General features: G+C 37.0%; 1 protein-coding gene across 8 annotated transcripts in view; it reads right to left on the bottom strand.

Moving 5' to 3' along the window:
- Positions 1–23,976, bottom strand: part of PLEKHA5 (pleckstrin homology domain containing A5) — a 143,842-nt gene that overhangs the window by 17,457 nt on the left and 102,409 nt on the right. For 4 of the 8 annotated variants that reach the window (XM_034063053.1, XM_034063047.1, XM_034063048.1 and 1 more), the window contains 9 exons: positions 19,510–19,978; positions 17,879–17,962; positions 15,094–15,213; positions 14,382–14,435; positions 3,991–4,053; positions 3,004–3,084; positions 2,720–2,869; positions 1,359–1,460; positions 169–280 (listed from right to left, as the gene is read on the bottom strand). In XM_034063053.1, the coding sequence (XP_033918944.1) occupies positions 169–280; positions 1,359–1,460; positions 2,720–2,869; positions 3,004–3,084; positions 3,991–4,053; positions 14,382–14,435; positions 15,094–15,213; positions 17,879–17,962; positions 19,510–19,978 (1,235 nt within the window). The remainder of the gene's footprint in view (positions 1–168; positions 281–1,358; positions 1,461–2,719; positions 2,870–3,003; positions 3,085–3,990; positions 4,054–14,381; positions 14,436–15,093; positions 15,214–17,878; positions 17,963–19,509; positions 19,979–23,976) is intronic. The other 4 variants (XM_034063050.1, XM_034063054.1, XM_034063049.1 and 1 more) reach the window with 3 other exon arrangements.

The following is a 23,976-nucleotide window of genomic DNA, read 5'->3' on the forward strand; positions in this document are numbered from 1 at the left end:
GCTTTTAAAACCTGAACTATAACCTATTGCTATCAAGCAAATATATGAAGCATCAACTTCCTTTCTCATCAAACTGTATCATTTTTTCACACATATAAAAGCAACTGTGGAGCTTGTCCTTGTAGATGATCTAATTTCACTTCTTGCAATGTAAAAACAACGGCTTACCTGCCTCTGAACAGCTTCTTTGCTGTTTATGTTTACTTAAACCCTCCATGACATCTTGAATTCTCCACAGTTCCTTCTGAATCTGAGCACGCTGTATCCCTGCTGACTCAGTCTGCCAATAAGTAAGCAACACATATAGGAAATAAATTGGAATAACACTGCAAGCAGAAAAAAAACCCAAACAGAAAACCTTTTCTTTCTTTAGATTCCACTGCATATCGTTGCCCATAAAACACAGTAATGACACTCTCCCATAGAAGTGCAACATTCAAATACTGTCAGAAACAAAAACATGTAAGATGAGCTAATTTCATGATGTGTCAGTCAATTCAACAGCAATTTCCTAGTTCAAACTCCACTGATGAACAGTATTCTATCGACTGTCTCCAAAGAAAACCCAAGCAAACTTTGCACAGGAGACCTGCATACAACAAGAGAAAAGGAATCATAAGTTCCAACCCTAAAATAGGTGGATATGGTGTTTGCATACTAGCATATAAAACGCAGGCCTATTTGCATTCATGGTCATGCATACTTTGGACCGCAGAACACAAATTTCTCCGCTCTTGGGCTTCCTTGTAATCTCTCTTTCATAGCTGCATAGAAAATCAATCCCTGGAGCAAACAGCCTTTAATGCCTCCCAGCATGGACCACACCCATCTGCTTATTGCAGATAATGTATGCACATCTCTGTGCATGTGTGGGGGGTGTCTCAAAGATCTTACATATTCAGAACTTACATTAACTGTCCCATCCTCCACAGAACAGCAAGGAAATAAGATACACATCAGAACTCTTCATATGTAAGACCTGAAGCAATGCCTACAATATCTTTATTATGATTTATTGTCATAGAATGATTTAATTACATTTTAAAACATTCAGTTGAGTGGAAGGATTTAGGTGAAGATTTAATATGACTGTCATAGCAACTAAGGTGTGAGAAAACTACCCTACTTTGGAGCCTGAAACACTGAAACAGAAAGAGGCTTCCAGACACAGGAAAACCAGTGCTAGAAACTTCAAAATAAAGAAACCCAAAAATCCTACACATCTCCTCAGAACTTACACATTTCTTACTCCTTTTTGTACCCTGTAAGTTAATGCACCACATCACACTTTCTTTTCCATTTGTGCAGTTTTTAAACATAATCACAGAGAATTAGTGACTTTAAGACCTGTGCCACACCTGAATTTCTCCAAGCCGATCGAGTTGGTCCTGCATATGGTTCCTTGTTACAGTTACATCATACTCCAATTTATCATACTCTCTCCAAGCTCTTTCCAGTTCCTAAAAGTATATAACAAAAGTAAAGAATTACATATGCACATTCAAGTACACTCTTCTTCTTTATTCAGTGGCATGAAACTTCTAGAAATAATGAATACATTTATATCAGCAATAAATAAATATGTATTTTAGAGGATGCAGTGTTTAAGCAGCTTTCTGATTTTCTACTCATCCTGAATGGAATCAAACAGCATTCTGTCTTTTCACAAACAAACAAAAAATATCTTCAAATATGTCAGTGTAGTCAAGCAGGCAGGTGGGTCTTAAGCTGCCCTTCCACTGAGGCAGAAAAGCCACAAAAATGGATGCAAATTGTCTCTTTCATCACACAGAATACGTATGTGTGAGTGCACAGCATGCGCATGTATACGCAATGCATTATGCAAGGCAAATGTAAGTCACCCAACCCAGCCTGCTGGCAGGGTTGGATGACTTACCAGTGAATGCTCCAGGCCTACTAATACACCATTATTTTACGTATGTGAAACTACAAATGCCAGAAGGGAGAAGGTGCAGAAAGAAAATCTTTGAGGTCAACTCTGCTCACTCACTTTTGAAGCCTACATCAAGCAATTTACTCAACTTAGCATAAATTAAAGAGTTAATGAGGGAAAGGATATCTTGAGGATTTCCTTTCCCTGATTCTGTTTTCCTTGTCTAACAAATTCCTTTTACCACACAGTCTAATGTTCAGACTAAACCCAGCATTTTAGTGCCTATGTCATATCAATTTCACCAGAGCAAACTACTGGAATTTGACACTAAAATACCTTCTTGGATGTATATGTATAGGCAAAAAGATTCCTTGCCTTGTCATTTCAGTGTAGAAACCACCATGAGGTGGAAAAGGACAGTAAATACCAATTCCCTTTCTTTTCATCCTGCTTTTGCTACAAATAAGTCACCTATTTGACAGAATATCTGCTAAAAGTTTCTGCTTGCTACTATTTTGTCATTACAACAAATGGCTTATTTGCATTATTTATTTCTTTTGTAATTATTTTTTCATATTATAAATATGAAAACCAATTAAAGTCATATGGGGGGGGCAAAGGGGGTAAGAAGAAAGACTACTTGATGAATATGGTGAAAAGATCACATTCCACCTGTCTTTGACAAAAGTACAAGCAAGTAAAAGACAACTGAGTTTTGTTGGAAGGTAATGCAAAATAACCAAAGACAGCCCAATTAAGAACATGAGCACGAAGACAATCATTTCACACTTCAATGAGTTTTACAAACAAGAATATAGTACTTACTGCAGTAGCTCGCGATACTTCTCGACAAGTGCTAAGTAGTCCGTTCTGCAAGTCATCTCTCTGTAAGACTACATTTTGAATGGCTGCGGGATTATCTGCATTCATTTCTATCTCCTGACTTGCTGATAGCAAAGCTTGCTCAAGCGTGTACTATTATAATAAAAAGAATCATTTTTAATGCTCTGCATCACTGGGCTGATTTTCGTTTTATTTCAGTTATCAATGTTCTGATAATAAGCATGTAAAATAACATCCACTTTAGGTAATAAATACAATTGTCCTACTTTCTCCTTGTGTAGCTGTTGAAGCTTCTCCTCCAGTGCTTGTACAACTTTATCTTGTTCACATAAATGGCTAAGCTTAGCCTAGTAAATAACAGAAAATTACCACAATTAGGATTTAATTTGTAACATCTTCAGTAATCAAAATGTAAGTTGATAAATCCTTACATGTAGCTATATAAAATGTTATTACCACAAAATACGAATTCTGAAACTACGAAGCCATCAGTCTTGCACTTTCAAATTAACCTTAAGAAACCCTCTTAAGCTACTATGAAATAAGTGTTATAACTTGTAACAGCACTGCTTAAAGCATATTCTATTATTCTACAGCTAATCTTTACAATTAAATAATAGGTATCGAATACTGTTCTACTTCACATATTCCTCAGTATTACAAAGAATATTGTATACATTAACAGTCTTTCCCATGACTGATGTCAGGTTGTAGTTTTTAACTGTTCTGACTTTTTAGCTCTTAAGATAACACTTGTCTGCTCTTAGTTTCATTGTGCAAGCATGACTAGGCATGTATATGTATATACAGTATGACTATACATATGTATGTTTCATCACCAATTTTACACCAAACCCCTTCTCTTTTATAACTATCAACCCAATACCCTGAATGGTAATTACCCGTGCCAAATTTCACTTCTGGAGTATCAGTCATATTTCCTGAGAAATTACATCTCATGCATATAACTGAACTACAACTACGTTTTCCCCTTGTAAAGTAATTAATTCCTTTCTAGCAGCAATTCACCTTTTAACACATACAATGTTTGAAAGTTCAGCCTAAAATTTAATACTTCCTGCAAGTTAAAGTTTATCATAAAAAGAGTCTTATGCACCTCAATTTCACAGAGCAATTTCTGTTGTTAAGTATACAAAGTGAGTTTCAAACTCAAAAGTCAAGGGGGATATTATTATCAAAAGAAAGAGACAAATACCAACATTCCCAAGGAAGAAGAAATACAAATGACTTACATCAATATCCAGCTCTTCAGTTCTATATTTGTATAGTGTACCCCTACATTCTTCTTGTGTTAACTATAAGGAAGAATAATATTGCCATAAAACAACTTAATTGGACTATGAAAATGAAACTACCATTCAGCTTAAGAGTTTTAATACAGAAACCAGCTTTTGCTTGAAAGTCAAACATAGCACATGGAACCAGGTATTTTTAGCCAATATACGTTAATGAAGGTAAGTAAATGGAATGTCAAGCATACTGTCAGTAGAAAGTTGCATTAACTTAACAGGCTATGTTTCTAATGCAAACTGGATTTTCAAAGATGTGTAACTAACTCAATCAAACATGGATTATGTAGGAAGATGAAACTACCAGAGTACACCTAGACTTATTATGTAAGTTTTCTTCTGTGCATTCTAAATACAGGGGCCCATTCTACTTGGAATTAACTGTTCGAGGCCCACTAAAGTCAAGTGTATGCACAAGAAGGATATTCTGATATGAATCTGAAATCAGAACAGGATGACCTAAGTATACAAAATATGTATAAAACATTTTGTTACAGACATATGCCAAATAAATGCTACCAATCACCCTTCTGCCTACTTTTTCCTATAGATATCCTCACCTCCAACAGAGTATTACCAGAAATGCCATAAACAGAAGCCCTTCTATTTTATCTTTGGACCTAGGAAAACTTGAGCCCTCATGCCAGTCAGCATATGAGGTATCCTCAAACTACTTTCATACAGCTCCTAACACTGAGTTCTTAACCCTTTCACAGTCTCTGAACTGGCCAATAACAAGATTCAAAGCTATTTTACATGAAAAAAGCAGCTCCCCATTTTAGAACAGACTGTCCCATACAGTAAGTATTTAATGTCCTAAACAAGTATTGGCATACCACTATCGGCCTTCATATTCAACTTAACTAAAAACACATTGTCACTGAGTGCTTTCCTTTCAAGTATCTGCCATAATTAGGTCATCATGACTTAATAGTGCAAGAAAGTCTATAGTTAAAAGACACTTATAAATAAAAGGACTAGGGAAGGGTTAATCAGACAAGCATTCCAAACATACAGTAAATCTTCAACTTAAGTGTTTCATTTCAAGACATTATGTCCACATACTTCATGCAAATGCACCTGGTGACAATTTAAAAGTATGTATAGTGTATTAAAACCACATAGTAACTTGCTTTGAAATGGACATTTGATGGAAATGAATGTTGGAATATGAAAAAAGCCACAGCACTTTTGCACCTTATGAATGTCACACAAATTAAGAAGTCTATTTAAACTCCTACTATTGCGTGGAGTTGTGCTTTTTAACTGCTGATTTTATCACAATGAGAGAAAAATGAGGAATGGAAATATTAAAATAAACTCATAAACATGGCCAAATGTCTTTAACTTACAGAAAAAAACCCTAGTTATATTTCACAACAGGAAGAGTTTACAGAAGAAAGATTATCCCCTATTAGCTAAATACGTAATACATATTCCCAAGATGCTGCTCGGAATGTCATATGGCTTGACTGGAAAACTGTAATGGTATTTTTTCAAGCCAGTATTTTTTACACTTTCAGTTTGTATTTTTTCTTAAAGAGAGGGGTGTTTTTTGGCATTTCAACCTTAATTAGAGCTGGGTTTATGAAAGCTTGCGATTCAGCATCCTTATCCCTGCCTACCTCCGAAAGAGGCACTGCTGGAGAGCAACTTCATTTCGGGATTTCTACTGCAACATTTTATGTAGACTTAGCTCAAAAACTCTATAAAAACTCATGTGAAACAATTCATCTCTTACAAAACAGCACCTTCTCTTTCCACAGCACATCTACAGAGCAGCTTAAGGCAAGAAGTGAGTAATGCGATTGCATCCTACTGGAATTATGAAAGGAATTGCAGCAGACAGAATACAATTACACATTACAAGCAAAGGTTAACAACCTCATTATTCTGGAACATGTATTACAAGAGCTCCAACGATCAAGTTATAGACACGTATTTTATGTCACGTTCAACAAATGCCTCTCACCAAATCGTTCCTACAAGAACTTTACCAGGACAGTAATTCCAGAGGAAGAGTGCCACCTACTGAACCAATGACATGACTTGCTGCTGACTTCCACACTTCTCAGCATTTGCCTCCTCAAATACAAATCCATTCCTCTTAACACAGTGAAACATGCTGCATAGCTCCAAAACCTTCAAGGGGTACCACCCTGAATACCAACAAACAACTGTGTATGCAGAGTCTGGCCAAACACGTATCTTACATAGGAAAAGGTAAAGTGACCTTAATCGAGCCTTCATCTTACGTTAGAAATAATCTGTCCTCTAGTTTACCACCCCACTGTGCAGTCCCCATCTCTGTCAAATGCCAGTTCCTGATGAACCACAGAAGTGGACAAATCCACCACAATGGACACGGTATAAAATGTCCTTAAAAGCAAATTTCTTGCCAGATAAGCTCACATCTCTCTCAAGACATGAGGGCTTAAACCTATTTAAGGAGTCAGTACAAAAAACATTCAAGTGACAGTATTATTTCATTACATTATAAGCTACTTTCAGATTCTGCTAACCATTTTGATTCCAAAAACATATGGCAGGATATTTCACACCCTGAGAGCACACTAAGCATCTCTGTGAGACACTGCACTTAGGATTACGTGGGGAGTGCAAGTCAGACTTCCAAGAGGCTTCTGGAGTACTTTTTACTATCAATAAGCAGGGCAAATGGGCATTTAACTCACAGTAAGCAAGATTCTGCTCTAATTTTGCACAGTGCAACAGGTAACATTTCAAATACAAATCAGAAACACAAGATTTTTAGCTCAAATACAATCATCCCATGTGTTCATAACAAAACCTGAAAAATACTGCTGCCTACAGATCTCAAAATCCAACATGCATAGCACTTTAAATGCATGCAGCTGCTACAACAGCAACAAAGTATCCCATAAACAAGACTGTCCTACCTTCATAGAAACAAAATTTGACTATTTTAATATGTTTTGTAATATATTAAGAACAATTATGCAAGTAAAGACCTGGATGTTAGCTTGTTGCACTCACATTTTTGAGTCTCCCCCCCTTTAGGGAGCTCACGAGGACCTGAGGATAATCCTACTTCTTAAAATCAGCATGCTTTCGAAAACAACATTAACACTCCTCACCTAGTATTAGAAAGAAACAAAAACACCCCCAGGTAGAACTGGGTCCAGGTTTAAAGACTTCCATCTTTCTTATCTGTGCATATGGAATCATTGCCCTAGCTCATACTTGTAAATTTACAGTACAGTCTGTAAAGCAGACTGATGTTAAATCAAAATGATTTAAGTAACTGTGAAGATGTAACAAATCACAAGCAGAAATGTCTTATAAATAACACATCTGAAACAGTATATATCTTAGCTGTTCTACTAAAGAACCATTAATCATTACAAACAGGAAGCAAGACACCTTAATTTTTAATTAAATGCAAGCTTTTCTTGCTTTCCTTTGCTAACTCTAAATGAGCTCAGCCACAAAACTGACATGAATAAACTGAAGCAAATACAGATCCTTTTCTCTACCCGCAGGAATGGTTACGGTCATCAGAAACGAGTTTATCATCTTGTCAACAAAACAGATTTCAGTCGCTTACAGCGAAGCCTCTCCCAGTTGTTTACTCTCCTTTCAAATGGAAGTGGGGAAGATGACTGGTAAAATCAATTTATTCCATTGGAATCAAAGATTACATGCTTAAACTTTAAATAAGTTGCCAGGATTTTTAACAGGTTAGCTTTGCATTACAAATGTTTAGAAGACTACTTAGGCAGTGAGATTTTGAGTGGGTTTTTATCCTTTCCTGGAAGTCAGTGAATGCAGTATCTTGTATAGGAAACTTCATCCCCGAAAGCAGGTCTTACTATTCTCCAGTTTATGCAATACATGGATTCTTGTACACAAGCCTGGCAAAATGTCTCAGTGTGACCCGAGGAGACCACATCGCTAGTGACAGGTTATTCAACCTTCATGACCTGTTAGATTCATGGTTTCTTTGACAAGAATGGGAAAAAAAGGTGCTTATTCAGTGCCAAATACAAAGCAGCAGGTATGTCTATAAGGTGAAGGCAGTGCTGTGTAGCAATACCATAGCTGACAGCACAGCTTCGTGAAGGCAACACTCTGAAATTTACTGGTATCCCTAAATATGTGGCAGACTAGCCTAGGGCACAGCTATACCTCAAATGTATCTATATTAATATTAAAAGCTAGTTTACCCTGAACACATCCAGAGCACCTCTGTTCATTAATACTTAGTTGTCTTACATAATCTATTACAGAAAATCAATTTGTTCAAAAAATCATAACAGCCAGGCTTCTTTTAAAGAAGAAACCCAACAAAATCCAATTTCATACAGTGCTTGAGGGTACCTTACGTCTCCCATACCTCTCCCAAATAGCTCCTTCAGGTTCCATGTTAAAGCTCCTGTTTTAATCTTCGGAGCACAAATTGTATGATCCTGAAATCAGTCACTCACAAACCAACTTCCCTTGGAGAGCTGAGATTTTTCTTGCAACTTTTCTGTATTTAAAAAGGCAAATCTACCTTGTGGAGTTCACTTCCAAACAAACAAAACACGAAATAAAGTTGCAGCTATTTTAGAAACATGGCAAATCATTAATCACTAATAAATTACTGTTTTAAATGGCAGAATATCTCTTTCTTTTCAAACTATGCAACCCTTATATGTAATTTTGGCTCACATGGGATAAACGCAAGTGTAACGGAACTGGACAGATGTTCCCTTCTGACTGGCAGCCAGAATTGCATACTTCATCTGCTGCAAAAGATCATAGCCATTTACATAAAACCAACATCATCGCTGCAGCCCAGGCTAGAAACTTCCTAAAACATTCCCTGATGCAACAGGAGCTATTCAGTTAAGCCCCAGTGTCTCTAAAACACTGCAGTGCCAACAGATAGGTATTGGCCATGCTCATAAGTTAATGCAGGTCTCAACTCGCAGACAATATTTCCATTCACATTTCTGATTCTTCTTCCATCTTACCATTTACAACCATCACTAGATACTCTGTAAGTGTGCACAGTTAAATCTGCTGTGACTTTATGGACAGACACTGCCTTTTGGATTTACAGTCCCCAGATCAAAGTAATTTTGATCCTTCCTTTCTTCAGTGGCTAAAGGCTTGGTAGGTGCAAACAAAAACTTGTAAATCCACTTCCTAGAACAAAACAGAATTGCCAGAAATGACCAGGTAAACACCACTCACATGCTTTTGTAGTGGTCAAAAGAAAGAAGCACCTTTGAACACTAATTGCAAGGAATCATGCTAAGACAAATGTTGGAAGCTTATTGGAAGTTTCATGAGTTTACTGGACACCTGCATAAAGCATCAGCTAATTAAATTGTCTAGACAAAGTTATTCAGAAGTGTACATTGAATACTGAACAACAAAAACGGAGCAAAAGCCATGCTAACAATATCGCAGCATTTTATAAAGCATGGATGAATTGTGGTTTTCCAAAGCAAATAAGAGAAACACCAATGTTATGAATAAATCTGAGGAACAACCAAAACTGTCACTAAGGAAAACTGTCGCAGATGATAAAGCAATTTCATTCACTCTCCAAGACCTTACTTGCTGGTACAGTTGCGGTCTTAGCGCCGAGTTCTCAATCATAGTGTGAACCATGGTGATTAAAGGTTCATTCTCTTTCATCTATTTCAAATCAGGAGGAGCATACAGCAAACATCAGTTTACAGCATGGCTAGATTTGAAAGACGACACTGTAAAATATAGCCTCTACTTTAATTCTTTCTAATAATGCAGTAGATTACATTTTATCCCATGCTTTTTATATATTCCATCATTTAATAATATCAACATCTCAAAAGTTCAGTAATATCAAACAAATATATCAAACCCACATAAATTCTCAAAACCAATGTAATATTTATTCACCAACACTCTCCCTTTTTAAAACTAAAAATGCTTAAAAGAAGCTTGGCTTTGCACGATATTGAAATGAAAAGTATTACTGGATTATGCAATAGGAACACTCAAACCTGTATCAGAAAACCTTTGGAATTATAGATTTAATAACTCAGTATGCTTTAAAAAGATGAAAGCATTTCCAGCCTTTCAATACTGAAGTGAGGTTTAGACTTATGTCCATATATCACAAAATGCCATTATATTCTGCACTGAACTTTGAACCATTACTCATTGTATTTATCTACCCCCATACACGGGTGTGAAACTACTTAGGAACTGGTCAGACATCTTCTATAATGATTAGTACTTATCGATATGTGTGCAAATGTCAAAACCAGATCCTTTGATTTTTGAAGTAAAACAGAACAGCATGCAACACAGAAAATAGTACAGGAATTCTGGTTTTAGAAAGCAGACTTTCCTAACATTAAGGGAAATATTACAGAAACAGAGAGCTTTCCTCTCCAAAACAAACTGAAAAGTCACTTAAAGCACAATCCCCCTCCTGTTTTTGTTGGAAACTTCAGGACCCGTTGGAAACTTTACCAGTACCTGTTTCAAGTATGGTTATAGAGGAAGGAAGTGTGTGTAAGAATATGATCTTTATGTGGGTATGTATACATAGATATATATATGCACTCGCCATCAATCTGCATAGCAAGGTTTTGTTTCACAGAATTGAACTGCATCAGAAAGCCTGAGTTCTTGATGCCTTATCTCCATTATCTACAGTATACATGAACAGAAAACTAGAATTGACACAAGAAGTTGTTCTCCCTCTAGATTAAAATGTTGTCCAGAGTGGGTATCACCAAGTGATACCAAAAGATATCTCAATAGGAAGATGCATAATAAGGTCCAAAGCCAAGCAATCTAACTACAGCCAACTGAAGTATCTGCAACGGAAAAGGTGCCCTGAAGCTGAAACATTTGGATAGGACTATACTGGTTTGGATGCATTTTTACTGGGAGGATTTCAACAGCTTCAGGCTCTTTGGCTAATGATTTTTAAGAATTACTTCAAGTTTTTCCTTTCTGACCAGTAACAGTTCTGTTGATCATTTTCATCCAGATTAGAGAAGAAACAAAGGGGATTTGATCAAAACACGTTCTGATGTAGTGTTTTATCCTCCACCCAGCTTTGATTTCTGGGACTTCTTCCAATATGTTTGCTACTGTGCTTATAAAGACACCACTAAAAAAGGCTACTTATTTCCAGAATAGCTACAGTTCCTTAAGCTCTTATAGAACCAAGATCAGAAACCAGATAATTTGTAAAGTAATCCAACCAAAGAGCCTTTGTAGCAGTTAAATATAGCAAGCTTTCCCAACCTTTTATTAACAGTATTTCTAAGAAGTACTGACATTCAATTATTGAGAAGTTAAGTTCGTGAGGGAGCATGTATCTGTCATAAACCTTCCATTAACTAAAGCTAGCACACACATAAGGCAATGTGTACTGAAGAACTGGCAAAGTAAACCAGAGCTATATAGGACACAAGGGCAATCCCTATGCTCTGAAAGGTTAAAAGGCTATGTATTTTGTGTTTTTAAAGCATTATCATAAGGCTACTTCCAAAGTGAATTTAGATACTATTCATGTTGAATAAATAGCTCAAGGAAAAAACTACTTGCTTATTTGTAACAAAGTAAGTCTTGATTTTCTTTCAGTTCAGAAAAAGCCCAACATTACTTTTGTACAGTAAATGACACCTTTTAGGTCCTGGTATTATACTCACAGTCTCTCCAACTAAAAAAGTTACAGAAGCCAAAGATTCTCATAAGCAAACTGAAGTGCGAACTGCTGATGCCACACAGCAGTAAATCCACAACATCCAGCACTCCTATCTTTACCACTTTCAACTTCTAGTAAATAACTAGTTTTCTCCAGAAGTGATGCTTTATCTTTGCTTTTTTCTTTACTGACAAAGCATTTTCCAGTTGGAAACAATGAAAAAACACCTCTTTCACCTATGGTCTATATGAACTGCTAAATTATTTATGAGTGGGTATTTTGTGTTTTAAGCTGAAAAGCCAATCTATTGACAATTTTTCTCTTCCTTCCTTTTCCTGAACTCTCTTCCATGTTTGCTAACACCCTACAAAGATGACATTTAAGTACGTGCTGTTGTGGTGACAGTGATCAGCTGGAACTGTGGCTCCCTGCCAGAACAGTTGACCTCACAGATGAAATAAGACCATATGTTATGGGTGACAAAAGACTGGCAGCTTTATTCCTTTCCTCTCAAGCTTCCTGATGGTAAGAGCAGTAGCAATAGGACCTTTCCTCTGTACTTTCTCTGCTCTTTAATCTTCTATCCAAAAAAAGAAGAGAAAAAGCACTTTTCCTTCCTGCCTCCAGCGCAGTTTTTTTCAGCCTATGGAATCCCTGTCCTTGAGCCTCCCTTTTTGCTCTGGGGAGGGAAGAAGGAGAAAAGGCAGTAGAAAGAACAACAGTGGTGGCTGGGTCCGCTCACTGTACCTTTTACTTGGAGAATACAAAAGCAGTAGTATATTAGTGTCGCTAATATAGGACATAGAATTTTAGGCTGAATATATCAGCTATGAGATATCTGTCAGCTCATTCCAAACCCCTTTTTACTATTCCAGCCTCCCTTAATTTGCTACCTTTCCCCAGAACCACTTTCAGCATCTCGGACAAAGGGTGGTGAAGAGGAGAAAACAGAAGCAAAGCAAAAAGAAAGTAGGGATGTTGGCTGTGGGACTTTCACCCCTTTTAGCTGTCAACTTCTTGTTCAAGTTCTGCTTATTTTTATGCATCTTCTGAAAACTGAAAAATGAAGGTACCAGCAGAAGTACATGAACTACTTTACACCTGAACTATTTACATAAGTAGCCATTAAAAAGAAGGAAAAAACAGAGCTAAAACAAAACAGGAGGGGGGGGAAAGGACTAAAAGAGATTTGGTAGAGCTTCTACTGTAACAAACCAAGCTGCGATATGCTGAGATCAATACGCCAACATGCATGAAGAGTTTTACCAGATAGCTTGAGCTCAGTAGAAAATGGTTTTTCAGCCAAACAAAAGTTTTGCTATCAACATAAAATTCAGAAGCATAATATACAACTGGTTTGCTGGAATTTTCCATGGTAACAGAAGGAATAAAGTGGGAGCTCCTGCCATGGCGTACTTTACAAAGGAGAAAAAAGGGTGTCTAGCTTTTATCTGAACAAAAAATGATGCTCCTACTTCTTGTTACTGTTACTGTAATTATTGGGTACGAAGTAAAGAGAGTCTTAGGGGGATTTATTTCATACAGGTAAAGTGTCAGTATTAAATTCAAACCAGGGGAAAAAAAAACCCTGATCATCAGCTGGGACAAGTACTCTAACCTGCTCTTCTATGACTTATTAATTAAGAGGATATATTTTAGACTTGAAAATTATTTGTTACTGTAAGAAGTACAGTGATTTCTTATACCTTTGGTAAGGGCAATTACAGCACATTTATATGATTCAAACGTTTCCTTAAATTAATGTTTATCACATTTTATCAGGTGCAAGTAAAAAGAAAATCCTTTTTATTACTTTGTATATTCTACATAGGCAATTCTCTCCATTTAATACTATCTATTACACTCACAAGCTTGGTTAATCAAGCAATAGTACAGTATACGGTTTCACACTTTACATGCACAGTTATTCTTTCTTGGCAATGAATTATGTTGTTGAAGACAGAATTATTCCCTTATTCCAAAACATTATAAACTGGAAATATTTGAGTTGGACAAAGTATTTTCACCTAATTTAGCATGAAGTTTTTCCCTACTGTTTTGGACCTCCTGCAGCCCCTTAAAACAAGACAGAGATGTTTAGCAGTGCATTGCCGTCTAACCGAATTGATCACAATCCACATATTGTTTCCAAAATATATATTTCTTGAAGAAATAACTGAGTAAAAGAAGTAATGATCCAGGCTATGACTTGTTTAAAACACTTCTTCATGTTTGACTTCTCTTTTATTTATGTCCCATAGAAGCATCTAACTCTCCTTAATTTGGAAAACTAAAATTATCTGAAGCACCAATTTCCTATAAACTGCATGTGTGTCATATGAGCATGGAAATATATTACTACTTTGGTTAAAGATGGTAAAATGCTAGTTAGTGTTATCATAGAAGGAAATGAACAGGAAAACTAATCAGCGAGTAGCTACCATATTCTGATGAGTTTTAAATTGAGTTTTTTTCTGTTACATGTCAAATTTGTAACTGATTAAAATATTTTGTGCTACTAACAAGTGCATGTATTAAATATCCAACTCCATAAAAACCACTGACAATCCTTATCCCCAGATATTTCCAGCTTTGTAGGAGCAGTCAAAAAGCATTAAGAAATGAAAACACACAAGAAAATTGCAAATCCCACCTGATGATCCAAATACAAGGCATTCCTTTGAAGGTGATGTGATAGAATCTCATTCTAGCAGGCAGCAGTCAGGGGAGAAAGGAAAGGGACAGAAAGTGCAGAATGCATGAAAAGAGCTTTAGAAGGTGTAAACTAGACAGTGATCTTTCTGTTTTACATAGAAATAAAATGCTGCTTTTATCTGCTGAACTATTAACAAGTTTTGATTCCAAAACAGAAGTGATGAAAGTTTGCCATGAATTAGACTATGAACTATTACACAGTATTTTGCTTTTACATATACATTAAGCTCATGTAAATGTCTACTACATAGACAACTATAAACCCTTTGATGTGTTTTAAACATGTCCCAATTTTTGTACACAAAATACACATAAGGTTATGTCTGATATGAGGCACTATAAGTAATAAATTAATCTCATCATCTATCACTACTAATTTTGTTTATGACACCAACAGATTAAGAACCTTTAAACTTAACTGCAACATGTTTAAAATATTCCTATGTAATTTTGACCCTGCTAATTTCAAAAAGCTCTGAGGAAAACCTCAAAGGGTTAATAGCAGACCATAACATACACAAAGAATCAATGTTACTCTACTTCCATAGTAGTCACAAAGTTTTGTACTAACAGTACAATGTAAACGTTGATTAATGAATGACTACAAGTTAGTGAGAATGGTACATGACACACATTGCTTTATAGCTGACCTTTGGGCTGCTGGCCTCAAGTTTTAGTTGCATGAGCTGTGCTAGTGTGTGTTCCCGGATACTACTCAGTTCAGCTTGCTGCCGTCTCAGCTTTATTAGCAGCAGCGTGAGCTCCTCTGGCTGAAGGAGTGCAGTGTGAGAAGCCAAAGAGTAGAAAAAAGGTTAATTGGTATCCTAAACATCACTTTATGAAAATAAGGGTTCTTAGTATTTTTCTTACAAAAACTGTCTATAATGATACAACAAAACATAGCCCATTTTTCCCCCAATTGACCACTTTCAAATACATAATGAAGGGTTTACTTTTAACTACTCAAGCAAATCAATATTGCAAATGCCATAAAAATGAACTATTCTGTAGTACAGGACAAAGATAAGTAAGGATTTTGTAGGAGAAAGTCTGTGCAGTCCTCCTTTCTTTTCCTGACATGCACATCAAATTGATGATATTGACTCAAGTGAAGGGGGAGATAATGCCAGCCCTTAGGACATATCATTACCTGTACATGGACAGCCATTTGAACGTGGTGAAAGAATCAATGCCATCAAGAAGATTTAGTTTCTAAAATAATTCTTCAAATGCATGCAACAAAATTAAGGATAAAAATAATAACCCCCCCCAGTACCTGAACTACATCAGTAAATCACCCTTCACAACATACTGCACAAGCATGACAAAAGGAATTTTCCATTCCATCTTCCAGAAGGCTGAGGCTACCAGCTGATTTACTGCTTGGCTTTTATGACTAAGATGCACAATACAGCCTTAGCAAGTGACAAATAATAGTGTTTAAAACCCAAGATTATATATGTAATAGAAATAAAGTCACACTCCAATGGGTATTTGTCCGGTAATTCCACACAAATCAATGTAGGTCAGTTTGGGAAACTACCTGATCCAGTCCTGGGACATATTTCTACTAGAAATACTTTAAAGAAAAAAAATCAACTCTTTAACGTTAGAGTATTTTTGTTATGTTCCTGTTTGCTTCTGTTTCTTACACTTCTCCAGAAGTCAGCTTTATAAGAGGTAAACAGTCATTTAGCATTTTGGTTTTCTCAGTTCGGTGTGTTAATAAAAACCAAACCTTAAACACAGAAAACCCCTAAACCACTGCTTGTTCTCTCTCACAGTCACAGAACTTCCCCAAAGCAAAGAAGCAAAAGGTCCAGAGAACCACATATTGAATTACTGAAAACCGAATACCAGTTTCTTAGAATAAAGGGAAAACAATCCTGAGAGTAAGCGTGGTACCGGCACCGTTGTGTGTACCAAAGTAGCCCACGAGAGGGAGCAAGGGATTTCCACATAGCTTCAGTTGTCAAAACCACCTGCTTTGAGGGAAATCCAACACCAAAACCAAATAGTCTAATGGCCAATCTTCCTCTTACAGAACTCATGCAGTACCTGAATTTAAAGTACCTAATTTCAGAGAGTACGCATGGGAATGTACACTTCCATAAGACATTTTCAAGTTCTCTCCAAACATCAGTGACAATGCTTTCAGTCTGAAAATTAATGTAATTTCAAAGCATAGAAAACCTTATTTTCAGAAATAAGGATATTGAAAGTAGCATCTTTAAGCAAAAGCAAAGTGAGTCACTTTTTCAAGATGAAAACTCTCGTGATATTGTGCAAAACCCCAATTTTAGTGCATTAGGAATAAACTATTAATGGTACTTAAATCCAACGTTTGCAAGCAAACTTTTTTTCCATAGAGGAGCCCATTGAACAGTAATTCCCACTCCTCTCTAGAGATTCATAACGTTGCAAGTATTTTTGACATCAAGTGTTGTGTTTTTGATACAGCTCTTGGGACTCTCACAACAACCACAACACAAAACTTTGCTTAAAGAGCTACCTACAGGATTCCTCCTCAGGCCTTTGCAACAGTTGTGCTGTGGGCAGGACTCATGGTTTCTACAGGCAGAAGCTTGGACCTCCTTGCCCCCTGCCCCACTCATCAGCCCAGCTCCAGGAGCAGAGCCCAGGAGAGCTGATGGGGCTCTGAACTCAAAGATATGTCTGAAGAAGACAAGGCGCAGAGATAAGGTGCCAGGTGCCACAGGCCAATCCCTCAGTTGCAGAAGGTACCAGGGATTCATGCTGGGAAGTGCAAGAAACAGGGTCCAAGGCAGTGGAAGGACTGACTGGAGAGCTGTTGCCTACTGTATTATTACTCCGTTACACTCTCAAACAGTCATTTCAGATGGACAGAGAAAGAATACAGAAAGGAGACAAAAGCTAGTAAAGAAATCACGTAAATTTAAGATCCCAAAGCTTTTGGCTCAGTGTCATGTTTTAATTAGAAAGGTGGACAGTATTCACCATTATTGCTCTGATGAAATAACTTCAGGAAGAATTTCAGCTCTACCACAGTAAAATGGGAGATGTCAAAAACAGACACAATTTTACCCAAAGCAATTTTAGTACCCTTAAGATTTCAAAAAATAGGTAAACTTTACTTTTAGGATTTTCTAAATAATTGATGGAGAAATAAGCGTTCTGTAATGTACTCTATTCTCTTTCTATAATGTATCAAAAATGCTTAAAATAAAACCCCAACTAGCTCTCAAAGGAAATGTGGACTCAGTGGCTACACAATACTCTCAGAATTCAATGGAACCACAGAGTATTACTTTATTTGCTTTAAAAATCCCTGGTAATAATTAAAGGCCACGTTTATGGCAAACTTTGAATAGAATAAGATTTCAGTGTTGCCTCTTCATGCTCAAAGGATTATTCTTAAAAAGCCCTGATGTACCAAGTAAAAATGCAACTCACTGTTTTGCCTTGGAGGCTCTGAGGAGTAACAGGCTGTAAACTCAGACCTGCTGGCATTGACCTTCTGTCAGGCACAAAGACATGCTGGACAAAAACAAAACAGTGCATTATGATCCATTGTTATCTGAAGACTCAAAACCTATTAAATGCTAAAATGAAGTCAAGCCAACTTCAAGTCAAGTCATGACAAACTTCACAACCATGATAAATCTGCTATGATTTGTGCTAGTTTTAGCCAGTCGTGCTCCCTGCTGATCTAGGACATGTAAGTAGCTTACCTCTAAAGCTTAGAAACATTCCAGCTTTCATCATTCATTCAATTAACAATCCTCCCTCCCAGTTGTTGCCATACTGACAGTACATGTAAACAGTCTTAGTTTTTCACCCACCATTAAAAGCTGTTTGAAAACCTAAGATCGCTCTATAGATGGGGAATAAACCTTAAATTTACCCCACTGATTTCAAACAGTCAGCCTCCTTATTAACTGCCTCTTAAAAACAGGTCTGTGCTTTCAAGTTGATGTCAAAACCTAGCTGTGTAACAAAAACAAATACAAAGCAGATAGCGTGAAAAACCAAAGGCAAACAAATCTTGTATAAAAGACAGTAAATATGAAATACTAAGATAAAGTGTTTTAACAAGGAAAAATATATATCAGAAGGCAAAACATGGCTGAAAGCACACACATGCGTTGCAGCACTGACCCTAGTGATATTTCTGATGTGCAAGAAGCACTGATCACTAAACTTTTGAGACATAAAGGATGTCAAAACAAAATTACTCCTTTGTAGACAGGGACCTAAACACTTCCAAATCCAAGACTCAGTAACCAACTGGAAGCTATTTGAACTGCTTTAAGACATAGTTGAAGGATGGGGTTTTCCCCTGCATCAAGAAATATAAAGACAGCAGAGAGAAAGACTGTGGAAAAATTATTGGAAACTTTTCATACAAACACTAGTTTTACATCCAACTGAAAGAGTAATTTTATGTAATTATCTCCAATGTATCAGAAATCATGCTTAACACAAGCATGATGGATACAGCAGAGCCACATACGGCAGCCAGGTTTACAATTGGTTCATGTCTTCCTCTCACTGATGAAGACCAGCAAACTCACACTAGCCAAGCGCTAACGTTGTGTGCAGACTCTGATCTTTAGTGATCTCCCTAATAACTCAAAGGCATCAAAAGAAATAGCTGCACTCAGTTTTCTGCTGGCACCCAAAGCAGCCAAGCTTGTGGCTGGAGAATTGAAAACAGCACATGGAAAGAAATCTGGGATTTTTAGTCCTCTAAAAGTTCCAGCTAAAAAGAGCTAGAAAGGAGAAAGATTTCTGTAAGTACCACAAACTATTCTGAGTAATTTGCATCTGAACTCCTTTTCTTTCCTTTAGAGAAACATGATATAATGGCCAGTAATAGTAGGACATGTTTTCACCTAATGTATTAGCAAAATGCCTTTTTAATATCTTTAGATTTTTAAATGCTTTTAAAAATCAAACCTTTCTCCATGAAAACAGTGATGTAATTTAATAATACTAAAATGAGTATTACAGTGCAACATGAGTATTCCAACTAAAAATCCTTGTAAATAAGATTTTTAATGATTTTAAAAAAGTATTCTTACTTTAGTATGATGTGCCCTGTGTCTGCGATCAATAGTTATATCTCCCCTTTGCACAGGTGAAGACACTTCTGATCTGTAGGTCCGTTGTGGGGAATATCCTTGGAAACCAGCGATTGAACCATGAGAAGGTGAGGTGGGAATTGAATGCATCGTCTGATCAGAAATATTGATCATAGTTTTTGGGCTACTTAAAGTACTGTGTCTGGTAAGAGTTGTTTGCTTATTGTAAAACTGACGTTGTTGCCATTCATAGAGCTGCCACATTGTGTCATCACGCATCGACCTCCGTTTTTCTTCGGCTGTTACTGGTCCTATGGCTCTGTCGTAAGCCGATGGTGTTATGCTGCAGAGGCTCTCCGGCCGTACTTTGCTGTTCCTTGGTAGTGTTCTGTAGCCTTCTGGATACCGGGGTAAAGCTTGAGGTCGATGGCTTGGCATGTTTCTTGGTAAAGTCTGATACGAGATTATGCTGAAACACAAAGTTTTATTTTATTAGTGTACAGCATTAATATTATGGCTATAAACTTAACCAGCATCAGAAATTTTTTATCTAGCTAATTCTTACCTTTCTTTTTAATATTACAAGTGTCATTTTGAGGGTATGCAAGAAAATTAAGACTGCAATTAATGAATCAACTGTACTGATTGAATGCACTGTAGCAGCCAAAACTGGATCTTCTCTCTGATTAGCTGCCTGATTGTATAATCTATATTACATTTCTTTACCAGCTAACAGTCAAATCTTGTCACTTGTCAGTATGCTGGGTAGGTCAGAGTTTTGAAAGCTCTGAAGTTCTATACTGTTTCAGTATGGGCCTCTTTTAAATGTTCTCTTTTTGGAAATTGAAAAATCCCTCCTGTTGTTTCCCCTATGAAAATCTTGAGCAATTACAATGGACATAAAAATTTGTGATTTCTTAACACCAGACCAAGAAAAAAAAAAAGCAGTAACTGTCTAATGAAATTACATTCTAAAATTGTCAGGGACAAACCATTTCATATCAGCTATTCAAGCAAAATCATAGCATTGTAAAATGGTCTGGGCTGGAAAGGACCTTAAAAACATCTAGTTCCACCCCCCCTGCTGTGAACAGGGATGTCTCACCTTATCTATGTCGCCGAAGACTCTGTCCAACCTGGCCTTGAACATTGCCAGGGATGGAGCATTCACCACTTCTTTGGGAAATCCATTCTAGTGCGTCAGTACCCTCACAGTAAAGAACTTCTTCCTCATATCTAACCTGAACTTCCCGTGTTTTAAGTTTTAACCCATTACCCCTTGTCATATCATTACAATCCCTGATGTACCTCTCCAGCATCCCTGTAGGCCCCCTTCAGATACCGGCAGGCTGCTATGAGGTCTCCATGTAGCCTTCTCTTCTCCAGGCTGAAGTATTTATTAGCTTGATAACAATACTGTATCGGTTTTCAACTTGGATATGAATGCAAAGGCTTACTCTTTAATTTGTTGCCACACAGAAATCCTGGAGTGCTGCAGCAACTCTCAGCATTAGTTAAAATGCAAAATGTTCGATTCTGAGCATCAGTGCATGACTAAGTATGACAAAGCATTTATTGGCTTGGGGTGTTTTTGTTTGTTTTTGTTGTTGTTTTCAATAAACATTGATTCATTCAACCCTCATCTAAAATTCAGATGAGCACCTCTTAAAGCCTTTTGCTACTGATCATATAGATGATTGATCCTCGCCCAGAGATAAGTTTGATCTCAAACTGGACTTGATTCAGCCATCAGAGGGCAGCAGCTTCTAGCTACACCCCAGACATCTGAACTAAAATCCCTGCCACCAGCAGGCACCAGAATCTGAAGATGGCTTTGAATGACTTAGTGCCACAATTAAAGACATTGTGTAGGGCAAATGGCAAGGTAAACCAACATCATGCATGTTAGATCCTTATGGAATAACTATCAAGGAAACTGATGATGATGAAAACTACTTTTCAGTGAAAATAGTTAAGCTGAATATAACCACTTATAATAGCTTTCATTTGCAGAATGTTACAAAAGCTTTGCATACAAAATCTGCTACATTTCTGAAGCTTTCCAAGCATTAATGAAGTATTATCCCCATTTTGTAGATGGGACAACTTTTCATGCTCACAAAAAGAACAACAAAAAAGGAAAATCTAAATCCTATTCTGTTGTTGCAAAACCTGCTTAAATACCTCTGAATTTCTTCATGCAACATACCATTAGTGATAAGGGCTTTTCTCCATCACCATGTTTAAAAAACAACCAACCAAGACACCCTTTGGTTCAATTTATAACTTTCAAATATTATTTTAGCTGTTCACAAATGGGTATAGCAAAGCCTGGTATTTTCATGAAGATATGCAGTGAGATACACCTCCCTCACTGAAGCTCCTCTCCCATTTTGCTAATTAAATTGGCAGTCTAATCCTGTTGGCTCCTTTAAACAACCTGGACAAGTTGAAGAAAAACCCTCTGAAGTTCTTGCTATGTAAAGATAGCAATTTAAAGTCTGTATGCAATTACTTCCATTCTAGAACATTTAGGAAGATAACATACTCATCTTCTGTTGGTAAACCACAGAAACTGTAAAAAGCCCAGTGTTAAGCCTTGTTTTACATCATTTGATAAATTCAGAACAGATTCACCAATGTCCTGCTGACAGTCATTCTAGTTAAACCCAAAAAGCACTTGAGACAATACTGCAGCTTATAGCTGCCTTGCACACAAGGGAAGACTGTTGCAGTCAGTCAAGCAGGCATGCACAGTGTGAAGTTGCAAAATACTTCTGCAACTATCATAAATAGCTTCCTAAAATCTTCCCATATGGAAACAAAAGGCTTCTACATGAGTTTACAGACCCCTTACAGACCCCTTTAGAGGTTGTCTCTAGGATTACTGTTGAGTAGCAATACCAGTTCTGGCTTCCAAGTTAGACTATTTGGAAAGTGACTTTGCTGCTGAATCTTTAGGGTCTCAGTTCTGCAATGACCTCAGTCTGAAACCTCACAGTTGCCCTTCATCTTAAGGAATGCAGATACCAGCAGGCCCAGAATACTGAACTTCCACATGCAAAGCTAGCAAAGGTTGGCAAGGTGAAGACTGAAAGCTGGTGCTGTACAGCAGGCATTTATTATTTAGAATGAGGCTTATATGGCCAGGGTGGGGAGACAAAGGCTCACATCCTGGGTTAGTAGCCATAAAAAGCTTCACTTACTACTATGCAACCTTTCCATATTTTCACACATTTGAGAAAGACCACTCAGGCGAGCCACTTTTGGTGAAAACATTTACTCATAATTGACTTGTGCAGAATGAATTAAATAGTAAGATACTGAGGTGGAATGATTTAATTTTCATTAAAAAATAACAATTTTATTTTTGGCTTAAAGTAGGTTTTTCTTCCCCAAGGCATCAGTTGTGCTTATTTGCTTGGCTCTTGAAACCTAGATGTCTAGATCCATGGAAATGCAAACTACTAAGGGGTCAAATTAGTAGTTTTACAGTGAATCCTTTTCATTCCATACTGAGGACAGCAACCAGCTCATATTTTATATATAGTTATTTAACTGAACCTGTTTGATAACATTTCAGCATTCCTAAAGCTCTAATTATCCATTTCAGTCTGACACTGGAGATACCCAGTTTTGTTCTCCATGGTTTCTCTAACACATCACAGAGGCAGATAAAGTGGAAAGCATCTTTGTTAAAAGTCAGCAACTCTTCCCCATTAAGTGAAGACTGCTTTCCTCAGAAATTCAAGTTGAGTTGAACAGGTCTTACTGCAATAAAGCCTTACCAGCCTCTCACCCCAACCTTAAGCTTTAACATAAACTGGAGCTTCTTTCTACTCTCACTCCCCAACTTCAGTTCTACTGAAATCTCTGTCTCCAGACAGAACTGGCAGTCTGAATAAAAATAAGAGTTTAAATTTAAATGAAACCACATTCTAAAGACATCACTATACATTACGGATTTGAATCATTATTCAAGGCTGCTTCCACAGAAAACAAGGTCAATGCTTTTTCAGTTTGCTACCTTTATGTCAAACTGCATTTGGAAGCATACCCTTTGCACTATCAATGCCCCAATAATTAAACAGCTATCATTAATTTGTAGCATACTGTTAACAGTACTTCCCTTTGACTCCCACAATGAAATCAATTTTAGGGCTTTTATACTTGTTACCATCTAAAAAATGGCACAGCTATTCAACTTCCTACTGTTTGGTTGCAAACTTTACAGTCCAATTAAAAAAGTCTAATTGCATCAAACAGCCTTCTCAGTTCTCATTATGCAAGCATGCATGATAAAATCCAAGTCAGAGACTGCAAGACTGCCTACTGCAAGCTCCAACTTGATCAAACTACAGATGTTGAGTGTTTCCTGAAACAGCACATTAACAATTCCTCATTACATTTCATTAAGGACTAAAAGCAGTGAGGAAATATGCAAACAATTTTGGCAAGTGTAAGTCA

Source organism: Melopsittacus undulatus, chromosome 5 (assembly GCF_012275295.1).
Source record: "Melopsittacus undulatus isolate bMelUnd1 chromosome 5, bMelUnd1.mat.Z, whole genome shotgun sequence".
NCBI lineage: Eukaryota > Metazoa > Chordata > Aves > Psittaciformes > Psittaculidae > Melopsittacus > Melopsittacus undulatus.